The sequence below is a fragment of the Carcharhinus amblyrhynchos genome, chromosome 27 (genome assembly GCF_965287045.1).
Source record: "Carcharhinus amblyrhynchos chromosome 27, sCarAmb.v2.hapA, whole genome shotgun sequence".
Lineage (NCBI taxonomy): Eukaryota > Metazoa > Chordata > Chondrichthyes > Carcharhiniformes > Carcharhinidae > Carcharhinus > Carcharhinus amblyrhynchos.
The window spans coordinates 4267551-4282630 of NC_137350.1; the positions used below are offsets into that span (position 1 = coordinate 4267551).

General features: G+C 41.7%; 1 protein-coding gene across 2 annotated transcripts in view; it reads right to left on the minus strand.

Annotated features, from left to right (window-relative positions):
* Positions 1 to 15080, minus strand: part of cdc27 (cell division cycle 27) — a 105295-nt gene that overhangs the window by 34289 nt on the left and 55926 nt on the right. For both annotated transcript variants that reach the window (XM_080213522.1, XM_080213523.1), the window contains 3 exons: positions 2433 to 2650; positions 551 to 665; positions 291 to 406 (listed from right to left, as the gene is read on the minus strand). In XM_080213522.1, the coding sequence (XP_080069648.1) occupies positions 291 to 406; positions 551 to 665; positions 2433 to 2650 (449 nt within the window). The remainder of the gene's footprint in view (positions 1 to 290; positions 407 to 550; positions 666 to 2432; positions 2651 to 15080) is intronic.

Here is a 15080-nt window from a genome sequence, read left to right on the forward strand (position 1 = left end):
TAGTCAGAGGCTATTAGAAGCAAGAGTAGACCACTGAGCCTTCAAGCCAGCTCCGCCGTTCACGCATACCATGGACAACAAAATTCAATACCCTGATCCCATCTTCTCCTCCATATACCTTGATCCGTTTAGCCCAAAGAGCTATATCTAATTCCTTCTTGAAATCATGCATTTTGGCCTCAACTTCACCACGATGAGCCTCTTCCACAATTCTATTAGATCATGGATGACTTATACCTCAACTCAATTAATTTGCTATCTCAAGACAGGAAATGTTGCTGGACTGCTACCTGGTCTGTGGACCTGAAGTCTGTGTCTGAGTCAGTGGAGTTGGAGTTACATCTCGGCTGTTTCCACTTTGCGTAAAGACTGCCTTGGTTCCACCTTGAGTTATTCGCGCTACAGACTTTAGGGTAGAAAAGGAGGCAACAACAGAAAAGTGATACTGTCAATGCAAGGCCCCCTTATAACAATCAATTTCAAATCTACAATCTTGTGAGTTCTTCAAATTTTCACTCCATCACAACCATGTTTTTTCATATAATCTTACCTTCTTTGTGGGGCCTCCTGTAGAGGATGAATCAATTACAGATGAAGAATTTGTATAGTTTGGCAAAAAGGAACCATCACCTGGGCTTGGAGTCTCCAGGGGCAAGACTCCAAAACTGAAAAGTAATTAAATGCTGTTATTTAATTTAATTGTACACAGATTTTACATGTGCATTTTAAATCCCTCCTACGCTGAACAGCCAATATACCACAATAAAAGTTAAACTTACTATGTACCAGTGATTCTATTTACAGGCATGATGGCTTTACACCTTACGTCCATTTAGTTGAATATGTTGCACAAATCGCTGCATAAAAACTGCAGCAGTAACCTTTTTTTTGCTTAGGATGTACTAGCGCATCAAACCGATCTGTAACAGCAAAGGGCCAAAATCACTCAGGACATCGAGATGGAGAACAAGAACCAAAAAAAATCAGGAGGTGGAGCAGGTTTTCAAGATATCAATTAGAAATGTGTTTGTTGCTTGGACTGCAGAAGTGGCAAATAAAAGGTTCACTGCTGCTCTCAGTCAGATATCTGGTTCTAGCCATCTAATCAGTACAATGATGTTACTGCTCAAAACATTGTATATCATAGAAGCTTAGAATCCCTACAGTACAGAAGGCTGCCATTTGGCCCATCGAATCTGCACAGACCACAACCTCTATCCCCGTAACCCCACATATTTACTCTGTTAATCCCCCTAACAGTAGGGTTAATTTAGCATGGAACCGGAGCATCTGGAGGAAACCCACACAAACACGGGAGAATGTGCAAACTCCACACAGACAGTGACCCAAGGCTGAAATTGAACCTGGGCGCTTGGGGCTGTGAGGCAGCAGAGCCACCCTGGCAGCAGAGAAGACTGCGCAAAGGAATTTAAATTGAGACAGTACTAATAAGCCTAATGATAACTCAGCTTCTGTTTCCTTTAGAATCAAAATTCAAGCTAACAGAAGTATTCAAAATTATGATCAAAGCAAATCTTTGTTGGGGAAGTGTTGGACTTCAATAAATTGAATCACGGCATTAGAATAAAATCTTTGCAACACAAAGCTCCGATTTTATTATTACAACTGAGATTTTTAACATGGCGATAGGCAGAGATCGATTTGAGCTGGACGAGAGTGAAGAATAGATGGCAGCAGTGCAACAAATGTTAGGTTGGACACCACAGAATAGATTGCTCGAAGATGCAAACAACAAACATTCACTCAACCTGCATAAAGGAGCTGTATAAGCTGCTGCCAGTCGAAATCAGATATAAAAAGGTAGTTAGTAACTGCAGACACTGCAGTCACCTGCTGTTCACTTGTGGGCTCAGAGGAGACTTTTTTAAAAGGTAAATCACACGTCTGGATGGGACAGGCTGGATAAGTCAACTCATTTTTTAATTCCCATTTTACATGCATGCAAGACTTAGAGGACAAGTTTCCAAGAAAGGTGACAAGAGCAGAAAAAAATAAAAGAGCTCAAGGGACAACAGATTATATGTTGAGAAAAGGTGAATAAGCAGAAAAAAAAGAGAATGGATTATCTTTCTCCGTGTCTCGCTCACTATTTCATTAAAATTGAGCGCTTCATGCAATAAAATCCACCCATATTGCTGCAAAGTCCTGCCTTGTTCTGGTTGCTGGTACAGAAGCCCAACTATTCAAACAAATGAGAAATTTGGAGATTCATCAAAGCATTATTACCACAAGTTCTACAAAGAGAACAAGATGGCAGATTTCCTCCAGTCAAAGAGGTACATGGCTGTCACAATTCTTGTACATTATCCCCACAGCTGATAACTATCAAAAACCAATACATCAAGACTAGCATAACAGGAATGAACGAACACATGAAAGCTTGGTTTGGAGATAAGGAACAAGAATTTTACCTTGGTGTTAGGGGACTAAGAGCAGCAGGTCCACCAAGCAAACTCCTCCCAGACTTTGGTTTATTTACAAGTTGTTTGCACAATACTGAAGATCCAGAACCAAGAGGCACAGAATCAGGAGAAATAACAGATGGATCAATTAAAGATACTGATGAATCAGTCATCATTGAGGAATATTTGGAGTTGGCAGAGGATTCAAGGTTTAATCTGTTCAGTTCCTACAAAAAAAAAACCATGAACAACAGATAAGTTCGAGGGTAATCTTCATTCTTTGACTCATGCTTTCTTCACCCAGTGAACTAAAGCTACCTCAACTAGTTGTGGGGAAATTGCATATTTTAGGAGAAGAATTGAAGGCTCTCAGGAACATGAATAATGTGATGGGACCTCCAAACCATGTCGTCAAGTCAACGCACCATCATTTTTCAACTTAAAACCAGAAACCAAACCTCGAGAAGTAGCAGGAGACTGTTTACTAAATGAGGGATTAAGAATAAGGGGCCAGATAAACAACATTAAATAAGAAATCTGGAATGGGGTGAAGAAATTTATTAGCACAATTCTATGAGTGGTTCAGGCAGAAATGACAACAAAATTCAAGGTTACACTGAATGGGTAAATAAAGGAAGAGGTTAAAGGGATACAGGAACAGGTGGTGGTATCAATCTCAACCCAAGCAAATAGTCTGCAGACTTGCTGACCCATATGGTTGCTTCCCATGCTATAACTTTGAGATACTAGTTGATATTAAAGACATGATTGCAGAGCATTTAAAGAGACAGTAAGCTTTGTAAACATTACCATTGCCTTACAAAATAATGGTTATGATCAAAGTGGAACTTGTGCAATGGGCAGAAAGGACTCTACTTGCCTCAACTCTCTTTCCCGCATAACAGGGTGAATTAATTTACCCATTTCTTGCACCATCAAGACTTCTGAATTTGCTTTACGTTAGGCATATAACATTGTGAGCAGTTGCATTATGAAAAACAACACTTTGTTTCATGTGGCAACAGATAATTTAATTTCTGATACAAATTAAATTGAAAGCTGCTTCTGGCAACTCCAGCTGAAGAGCTACTCTCTGGACAGCGAGTGATATCAAGTGCAATTTATCAATGAGACCTTGCAATTCACAAACATTCAAACTAATAGTGTAGTTTACTGATCAGAAAAGCTCAAAAGATTTGAATGATAAGACACACAATTTGAAACAAATTGAACTCCTTGCTAGAAATGAGTAAATGACCAGTGGACATAATATATATTGAAAATGATGATCCCCCTCAATCAATTGGGCACAAAAACAAAACAACAAGCTGCCCTGATTCCCCCCATGCCAATACTATGTTAAGAAAGCCCATCAACGCCTCTATTTCTCAGAAGACTAAGGAAATTTGGCATGTCAGCTACGACTTTCACCAACTTTTACAGATGCGCCATAGAAAGCATTCTTTCTGGTTTATCATAGCTTGGGGTGGCTATGCCAAGATTGCAAGAAATACAAAAGATCATGAATGTAGCCCAATCCATCATGTAAACCAGCCTCCCATCCGTTGACTCTGTCAACAATTCCCACTGCCCCAGAAAAGCAGCCAGCATAATTAAAGACCCCCACGCATCCTGGACATTCCCTCTTCCACCTTCTTCCATTGAGGAAAAGATGCAAAAGTCTGAGGTAACATACCAACCAACTCAATAACATCTCGTCTGTGCTACCAGACTTTTGAATGGACCTACCTCGCACTAAGTTTATTTTTCTCTACACCCTGGCTATGACTATAACACTACATTCTGCACTCTCGTTTCCTTCTCTATGAACAGCATGCTTTGTCTGTACAGTATGCAAGAAACAATACTTTTCATTTGTATACTAACTCATGACAATAATAAATCAAAATAAAATTAAAACAAGAATAAATTCATAGCTAATCTGATAGTCAAAAAACTGGAATTGTGATGACAATCTCCATTGTAGATTCCCTCGTCAATCAAAAATCAGCCTTGCATGCAGCCTTGAATAAGTTCAATGAAACTGCTTCCACTGCTCCAAGAGGAAGAGAAAAGATTCTCTGAGAAAATAAAGTCTTATCTCCCATCTTAACTGGGAGACCAAATTTTTAAATCGTGTCTCCTAGTTCTTCACAAAGGAACATCCTCACAGGATTCACCCTGCGGAGTCCCCTCAGATCCGCTGTTTCAATAAGATCACCTCTCATTCTTCTAAATTCCAATAGGTGTAAGCTCAACAGGGCATGAAGCATCATCAATGAGGCTGAATCCGGCTTTAAATTGAGTGAATAAATGATAAAGGTGCTGCAGAACATGTGGAATCAGAAAGGTGGAGCAGAATAGTAGAATCTCAGAAAGGATTAGCCAGCTTTATACAGCACAAGTGCAGTCCACTTTGTGTTCTAAGCACCAATATTGGATGCATCAGTTATTAATCAAGATCTACCTTTGGTTAATGACCCAAATTTAACAATCATTGATGGTGTTTCAACTCAGACGTAATAATTAGCCCCCTCTCCACAACAACAACCTGCAGCATTCTGTTTTGACAATGTCCTGATTAATTGCTAAGACGCCAGAAAAATAGCTTGTGATGCCAGTGATGGGTCAGCATATTTACTTGCTCGTATCTTTCATTGATAGTGTTACATGGGGCGATTTAAACTTATTTGGCAGGGTATGGGAACCAAAGCAAAGGTGAATTCAAGATAGGGCCAGTAAGACTCAGAGGAAGAGCAGACAGACTGAGGTTGCTGATCAAAGAGGGTCTGGTGCACTGAGATGCATTTGTTTCAATGCGAGCAGTGTAACAGGAATGGCAGATGAACTTAGAGCTTGGATTAGTACTTGGAACTATGATGTTGTTGCCATTACAGAGACTTGGCTAAAGGGAGAACAGGATTGGCAGCTTAATGTTCCGGGATACAGATGTTTCAGGCAGGATAGAGGGTGATGTAAAAGAGTTGGTGGAGTTGCACTACTGGTTAAGAGGAATATAGTAAAAAGTCTGACAACACCAGGTTTTAGTCCAACCGATTTATTTGATAATAGACTCACAAGCTTTCGGGGTTAGCCCCTTCGTCAGGTGAATGGAGAGTTCTGGCCTCAGACGAAGGGGCTAACCCCGAAAGCTTGTGAGTCTATTATCAAATAAATCGGTTGGACTAAAACCTGGTGTTGTCAGACTTTTTACTGTGTTTACGCCAGTCCAACGCCGGCATACCCACATTAAGAGGAATATCACAGCTGCAGGAGGACACCTCGGAGGGCTCAGACAGTGAGGTAATATAGGGAGACCTCAGGGATAGGAAGGGTGTAGACACAATGTTGGAAGTTTACTACAGACTTCCCAATAGCCAGCAATGAAGAAACAGATATGGAGACAGGTTTCAGCAAGATGTAAAAGTAACAGGGTTATTGTGATGGGTGATTTTAACTTCCCCAAAATTGACTGGGACTCACTTAGTGCTAGAGGCGTGGGAGGGACAGAGTTTGTAAGGAGCATCCAGGAGGGTTGCTTGAAACAGTATGTAGATAGCCCAATTAGGGAAGCGGCTGTACTGGGGAATGAGCCTGGCCAGGTGGTCAACATTTCAGAAGGGGAGCAATTTGGGAACAGTGACCATTATTCAGTAAGCTTTATGGAACTGATGGATAAGCGTACGCCTCAGCTGAAGGTGCTAAATTGGGGGAAGGCTAATTATAACAATATTAGGCAGAAACTGAAGAATGTAGATTGGGGCAGGTGTTTGAAGGCAAATTAACATCTGGCACATGGGAGGCTTTCAAGTGCAAGTTGATAGGAAATCAGGACTGGCAAGTTCCTGGAAGGATGAAGGATAAGTTTGGCAAGTTTCAGGAACCTTAGTGAGAGATATTGAACCTAGTCAAATAGAAACAGAAGCATTTGTAAAGGCCAGGGGACTGGGAACACAAAGTAAGCGTGGACGACAAGGAAAGAATAAACTTAAGCAAGGAGTCAGGAGAGCTAAAAGATCATTGGCCAGCAGGATTAAGGAAAATCCCAAGGCTTTTTATACATATATAAAGAGCAAGAGGGTAGCCAGGGAGAGGGTTGGCCCACAAAGGGGAGGGAATCTTTGTGTGGAGCCAGGGGAAGTGGGTGAGGTATTAAATGAGTATTTTCTGTCAGTAATCACCAAAGAGAAGGGCTTGATGGATGAGGAGTCTGGGAAAGAGTGTGTAGATAGTCAGGGTCATGTTGAGATCAAAAAGGTGGTGATATTGGGGGTCTTGAAAACCATTAAGGGAGACAAGTCACCAGGGGCTGATGGGATATACCCCAGAATATTGAGAGAGACAAGGGAAGCCTGGAGAAAAATTTTTGAATCCTCACAGGCTATAGGGGAGGTCCTAGAAGATGAAAGAACAGCCAATATTGTTCCTTTAAGAAGGGTAGCAAGGATAATCCAAGTAATTACAGGCTGGTGAGCCTTACATCCGTGGTGGGGAAGTTGTTGGAGGATTCTTCGAGACAGGATTTACTCGCACTAGGAAATAAGTGGATGTATTAGTCGAGGCAATGTGTTTTTGTGAAAAGGAGCTCGTCACTAGCTTGATCGATTTTTTTTGAGCAGTGACAAAGATAACTGACGAGAGTGGGACAGTGGATGTTGTCTACATGGACTTCAGTAAGGCCTCTGACAAGGTCCCTCGTGGCATACTGGTACAGAAGGTAACTTTGCATTGGATCAGAGGTGAGCTGGCAAGATGGATACAAAACTGGCTTATCATAGAAGGCAGAGGGTGACAGTGGGGGGCACGTTTCTGAATGGAGGGCTGTGACTAGTGGTGTTCCTCAGGGATCAGAGCTGGGGCCCTTGCTATTTGTAATATATAAAAATGACTTGGAGGAAAATGTAACGGGTTTGATTAGTAAGTTTGCGGATGACACAAAGGTTGGTGGAATTGCAGGTGGCAGTGAGGACTGTCAAAGGATACAGCAGGATATAGGTCAATTGGAGGCCTGGGCAGAGAGATGACAGATGGAGTTTAATCCAGACATGAGGTAACGCATTTTGTCAGGTCTCAGAGATGGGAAATATACAGTAAATGGCAGAACCCTTAAGAGTACTGATTGGCAGAGCGATCTGAATGTACAGGTACACAGGTCAATAAAAGTGGTAACGACGGTGAAGGTAATCAAGAAGGCATAAGTCATGCTTGCCTTCATCGGCCGGGGCGTTGAGTTTGAAAATCGGCAAGTCACACTGCAGCTTTTTTGAACCTTAGGTAGGCCGCACTTGGAATGTTTAATTCTTGTTGCCACACTACCAGAAGCATGTGGAGGCTTTGGAGAGGGTACAGAAAAGATTTACCAGGATGTTGCCTGGTATGGAGGACATTAGCTAAGGGGAGGTTGGAGAAACTTGATTTATTCTCACTGGAACAACAGAGGTTGAAGGCAACCGGATAGAAGTCTCCAAGATTATGAGAAGCATGGACAGTGTGGATAGTCAGAAGCTTTTTCCCCAGAATGGAAGTGCCAATTACTAGGGGGCATAGTTTAAGGTGCGAGGGGCAAGGTTTAAAGGAGATGTACGAGGCAGGTTTTTTTTTTACACAGAGGGTGGTTGGTGCCTGGAATTCACCGTTGGGGGAAGTAGTGGAAGCAGATATGATTGTAATTTTAAAGGGTGTCTGGACAAATACATGAACATGATGAGAATAGAGGGATATGGTCCCTGGAAGGGTAGAGAGTTTTAGTTCAGTCGGGCAGCATGGTCGGTGCAGGCTTGGAGGGTTGAAGGGTCTGTTCTTGTGCTGTAATTTTCTTAGTTCTTATCACCTGTGGATTATTTTGTGCAATTTATCCTCCCAGAAACCATTCACCTCTGCCCATCAAGTCAAACCTCCTCAAAATCTCCCCTGACCAGCAAATCTCTGATCTTGCATTCAAATTTCACTGCTTTTGCCCCTCTTGTCCTTTCATGTCATGTTACTTCCTCAACCTTGTTCCCACTAAAATGATGGCCACCCAACTTCCCATCCTGGCCTCCATCTCAACTTATTTTTAACTTGTTCCTCTTCTTGGATATTGTCCCTCATCTTTTCAAATCTACAATCAATTTCCTCAAAAGAAAACCTACCCTTGACCCCTGAGCCCTTGTAAATGACTACCCTACTGCTGTCAACCTTCTTTGAGCTCCCAAAGTTCTTGAATATACTGTTACCTCATAAATCAGGACTCACTTTTCCTAAAAGCCAATCTTTCTAATCAGCTTTCTACACTGACCACACCATTGCAACTGTAAGCAAAATTCACAAGTGACTTCCTAGATGTGTGTCCAAGGTGAACTAGCCCTCCTCATCCTTTTTGATATGTCCACAGCCTTTGACATAGTTAGCCACATAAGAATATAAGAAGCAGGAGTAGAAGTAGCCCATTCAGCCTATCGAGTCTGCTCCACCATTCAATGAGATCATGATGGATCTGATATGATAATCCTCAACTTCACTTTCCTACCTTATTGACACAACCCTCAATTCCCTACCCAATTAAAATCTGTCCATTGAGCTTGAACACATTTAACGATCCAGCCTCACGGTAAAAAAAATTCCAGATTCACTACTCTCAAAGAAATTGCTCCTCACCTCTGTCTTAAATGGGTGACTCTTTACTCTGAGATTATGCCCTCTGGTCCTATACTCTTCCATAAGGGGAAACAACCTCTCAACATCTACCCTGTCAAATCCCAAGAATCCTGTGTGTTTAATAAAATCATCTCATTCTTCTAAACTCTTATGAGTACAGTCCCAACCTACTCAAACTCTGATAAGAAAATCCCTCCTAAAACAGGATCAACAAAATGAACCTTTTCTGGATTGCCTCCAATGCCAGCAAATATTTCTTTCGATGAGTGGACCAAAAATCATCATAGAACAGAATCCCTACAGCGCAGGAAGCATTCAGCCCATTGAGGCTGCACCAACTCTCCACTGCACTGAGCGCACCTGCAATATTGTTTACAGTATTCCATGTGTGGTCAAATTAGTGTCTTGTATAGTTTTAGCAAGACTTCCCAATGTTTATAGATCCATAGAACATTACAGCACAGAAACAAGCCTTTTGGCCCTTCTTGGCTACGCTGAACCATTTTTCTGCCTAGTCCCACTGACCTGCACCTAGATCATATCCCACCACACCCCTCTCATCCATGTACCTGTCCAAGTTTTTCTTAAATGTTAAAAGTGAACCCGCATTTACCACTTCATCTGGCAGCTTATTCCACACTCCTACCACTGGTGGATGAAGAATCCCCCCTCCCTTAATATTCCGTTGAAGCATTTTCCCCTTCACCATGTCGTCTTGTTCTTTTCTCCTCAAGCCTCAGTGGAAAAAGCCTGCTTGCATTCACTCTATCTATACCCATCATAATCTTATACACCTCTATCAAATCTCCCCTCATTTTTCTACACTCCAGGGAATAAAGTCCTAACCTATTCAACCTTTCTCTGTAACTCAGTTTCTCAAGTCCTGGCAACATCCTTGTAAACCTTCTCTGCACTCTTTCAACCTTGTTAATATCCTTCCTGTAATTAGGTGAGCAAAACTGCACAGAATACTTTAAATTCAGCCTCACCAATGTCTTATACAACTTCACTGTAACATTCCAACTCTTATAAATCAAAGTATTGAGTATAAAGTCCAATATGCCAAAAGCACTCTTTATGACCCTATCTGCCTGTGACACCACTTTTTAGGGAATTATGTACCTGTATTCCCAGATCCCTCTGTTCTACTGCACTCTACAGTGTCCTACCATTTACCATGTATGTTCTACCTTGGTTTGTCCTTCCAAAATGCAATACTTCACACTTGTCTGCATTAAAGGCCATCTGCTATTTTTCTAGCTGGTCCAAATCCCTCTGCAAGCTTTGAAAATCTTCCTCACTGTCCACTACACCTCCAATCTTTGTTTCATCAGCAAATTTGCTAATCCAATTTACCACATTATCATCCAGATCATTGATATAGATGACAAACAACAATGGACCCAGCACTGATCCATGTGGCACACCACTAATCACAGGCCTCCACTCAGAGAAGGAATCTTCCACTACCATTCGCTGGCTTCTTCCATTGAGCCAATGTCTAATCCAATTTACTACCTCTCCATGTATACCTGGCCACCGAACCTTCCTAACTAACCTCCCATGAGGGACCTTGTCAAAGGCCTGGCTGAAGTCCATGTACACAACATCCACCGCCTTCCCTTCACCTCTTTCCTGGTAACCTCCTCAAAAAACTCTAATAAATTGGTCAAACATGATCTACCAAGCACAAAGCATGTGAACTCTCCCTAATGAGTCCCTGTCCATCCAAATATTTGTAGATCTTATCTCTTAGTACTCCCTCAATAATTTACCTGCTACTGACATCAAACTTACCGGCCTATAATTTCCCGGATTACTTTTTGAGCCTTTAAAAAATACGTAACATGAGCTATCTTCCAATCTTCCAGCACCTCACCCATGGACACCGACGTTTTAAATATTTCTGCCACAGCCCCTGCAATTTCAACACTCGTCTCCTTCAAGGTCTGAGGGAATATCTTGTCTGGTCCTGGTGATTTATCTACTCTGATTTGCCTCAAGACAACAAGCATCTTCTTCCCTTTAATCAGTATAGGTTCCATGACCTCCCTACTTGTTTGCCTGATTTCCGTAGACTCCATGCCAGTTTCCTTAGTAAATACAGATACAAAAAACCCATTTAATATCTCCCCCATTTCTTTTGGTTTTATACAAAGCCAAGCACTCCAATCTTCAATAGGACCAATTTTATCCCTTACTATCCTTTTGCTCTTAATATACCTGTAGAAGCTCTTCAGATTATCCTTCACCTTGACTGCCAAAGCAACCTCATGTCTTTTTAGCCCTCCTAATTTCCTTAAGTAGTTTCTTGCACTTTTTATACTCAAGCATCTTATTGGTTCCCTGTTGCCTATGTCATAATCTCTCTCCTCTTCTTTGTCAGAGTTCTAATATCCCTCGAGAACCAAGGTTACTTATTCTTATTCATTTTGCCTTTAATCCTGACAGGAACATATAAACTCTGCACTCAAAATTTCTCCTTGGAAGGCCTCCCACTTACCAATCATATCCTTGCCAGAGAACAGTCTGTCCCAATCCACGCTTTTTAGATCCTCTCTCATTTCTTCAAAATTTGGCCATTTTCCAATTTAGAACTTCAACCTGAGGACCAGATCTATCTTTATCCATGATCAAGTTGAAAGTAATGGCATTATGATCACTGAAACCAAAGTGTTCCCCTACACACACTTCCGCCACTTGTCCTAACTCATTTCCTAATAGGAGATCTAATATTGCATCCTCTCTACTTGGTACCTCAATATATTGATTTAAAAAATTTTCCTGAACACATTTTACAAAGTCTAACCCGTCTAGACCGTTAACAGTATGGGAGTCCCAATCTATATGTGGAAAATTAGAATCCCCTACTATCACAACCTTATGTTTCCGGCAGTTGTCTGCTATCTCTCTGCAGATTTGCTCCTCCAATTCTCGCTTACTATTGGGTGGCCTATAATACAACCCCATTAACGTGGTCATACCTTTCCTGTTTCTCAGCTCCACCCATATGGCCTCGGTAGACAAGCCCTCTAATCTGTCCTGCCTGAGCATTGCTGCAACATTTTCCCTGACCAGCAATGCCATCCCCCCACCCTTCATCCCTCTGCCTCTATCATGTCTGAAACATAGGAACCCTGGAACATTGAGCTACCAGTCCTGCCCCCTCCTACAGCCATGTTTCACTAATGGCTAAAATGTCATAATTCCATGTGTCAATCCACACCCTCAACTCGTCTGCCTTCCCCACAATACTCCTGACATTGAAATAGACACACCTCAGAAGATTATTACCACCACACACAACCCTTCTATTTGAGATTTTGCATGAACTGGTAACATCATTTATTTTCACCCCAACTCCACAATCTGCTCTGGCACTCTGGTTCCCATCTCCCTGCAAATCCAGTTTAAATGTTCCCCAATAACACAAGCAAACCTCCCTGCAAGTACATTGGTCCCCTTGTAGTTCAGGTCTCTCTTGTATAGGTCCCACCTGCCGCAGAAGAGGTCCCAATGATCAAGAAATCTGAAATCCTGCCTCCTACACCAGTTCCTCAGCCACGTGTTCATCCACCTGAGCATCCGATCCAACTCTTACCCTCACTGGCACGTGGCACAGGTAGCAATCCTGAGACTACTACCCCCAGGGTCCTGCTTTTTAACTTCCTACCAAGCTCTCTACACTCACTCTTCAGGACCTCCTCACTCTTTTTTCCTACATCATTGGCACCAATGTGTACCATATATATACCATTCCCTTTGAAATAAAGATCAACATTCCATTTGCCTTCTCTATTAGCTGATCTTTTTGTGATTTATGCACTTGGACCCCCAAATCCCTCTGCGCTGCAGCTTTCTGCAGTCTTCCTACACATAAATAATATTCAGCTCCTTTATTCCTCTCCCAACACTTCTCCTCTGTCATCCAGCTTGCTGCAGCTAGACTCAGCTGGTACCATTATCTCGTGGCAGCTCAAGAGTCACTTCGCTTCCCAGTATTACCTCTGCAATTTCCCAAGCATCTATCTTTGATAACCTATTTCTGTGGCTCCCCAGCAACATCAACCAAAAGGACATCAGGTGGGCTGTGTACAATGACCCCAGCCAACTCACCAACATCCAGCAGTGGATAATTATTTTCTTTCAATTAAGATACATAGCAGTACTCCATTGATATTATCCAAATTAATGGCCTAGTGTACAGGCACAACACCAACATTTGCAGACGACAAAACTTGGAACTGTTGAGAATCTGAGGACGGTAGAGAAGACAGACTGGTGGAATGGATAGGTGTGCAATAGGTGAAATTTAATGCAGCAGCACAAGGTGATTTATTTTGGTAGCAAGAAAAATCAGAGGCAATATAAATTAGAGGGTACCATTCAAAAGGAAGTGCAGGAGCAGAGCTGGGGTAATATGTGCAAAAATCACTGAAGGTGGCACAGGCCAGTTGAGAAAAGTGTTTGTCAGCTAGACTTTTAAAGTATAGGCATAATGGACAAAAAGAAGGAAGTTATGAATCCTTATCTAATACTGATTCAGCCTCAATTCAGCACGGCATCCACTTGAGGACATGACAGCTTCAGACAGAGCACAAGAAAGGTTTGAGAATGTTTTCAGGAATTTTAGTTATGTGGGCAGATTGGAGAAGTTGGAGTTGCTCTCATGACAGAATACAGAAAAATGACTCGAAAGGGTCAAAATTATAATGGGTCTAAACACAGAATTTGTTCTGTTGGCAGAATGATCAAGAGCCCGAGGAGAAAGATTGAAAGTGACTGACAACAGAATCAAAGTGACAGGAGGAAAACCTTTTCTAAAAATACAGCAAGTGGTTAGGATCTGAAATGCACTGCCATGGCTTGCAGAAAGGAAACTGAATAAGTGCCAGTTGACAAATAAAATTGTAGGGCTATGGTAAAAGGACAGAGAGAGAGACTAAAATATTCTTGCAAGGAGCTGAATGTACCCAAGCGGCCTTTTGTACTGCAGATATTTTTATAATTCCATCCCTCCCCATACATGACTTTATTATCCCTAGACCTGACTATTCAAACACTCTCTGACAGTCAGCCAGCTTCAACCCCTCAAACTGGAGGTTCATCCAAAATTCTGCTTGCAAACATGCGCTAACTCCCAATTCACCCAATGGCCATGCTCACTGAGTTACAGTGGCTTGTGCAAATCTCATCCTCATTTTCCACTCACCCATTCCTGATCTCAAACTCCTCCAGCCCCACAACTGATAACTCTGCTCTTCAATTTTGGCCTCTTAAAACATTCCTTTCTTTAAAATCACTCCATTGTCAGTTGTGCAAGGCTGAAGTTCTGAAATTCCCCAACTAAACCTTTCACTGTCTCCTTTTTTTATAAGCTTTAAGACCCAAATCAGACCGAATACTGTCACCTTCCCTCATGGCATTTGGCAGATTTTGAGGATGCTCCGATGAAGTTCCTTAGTATTTTTAGCGTATCAAAAGTCAAAACAAGCAGCAGTTGTTGCAGGATGGAATACAAGTCACCTGCAAAAAAAATATAGAAGCTTCCAGCTGTCCTAAGCTAAGGAAATTCGTTATCTCATTTCAACAACTGCCATAATATGATCCGATCACCCTCCAACAGATTTTCTGTTCAAGTGAAAACCAAAGCTCTGTAATCCTTTAGTTTGGTTTTATACAGTCTCAATGTCTTGTTTCTTTCAGTTCTAAATTTACTGTTTGAAAAAGCTGCCCTGAATATATTTTATACATTCATGACCTTTATCATTCAAGTTATTCTGTTTCTCCAGTTTTAAATGAAATCCTGAATTGTGACCACAATGTTTCTGTTCCATGCTTTTCTCATCTCCATTTATTTACATCCCACGAACACCATTCTGTGTGCCCCTCCCCCATCACCACTCTCAAGCCTGTAGATAACTCCAAGTTTTGTATCTTCATTTTTTCTGAACTTTATTCAACGTGTTCTCACATTCTCATCACCATGATGGAAATCTTTTATGCACAGTATTGGTGTTT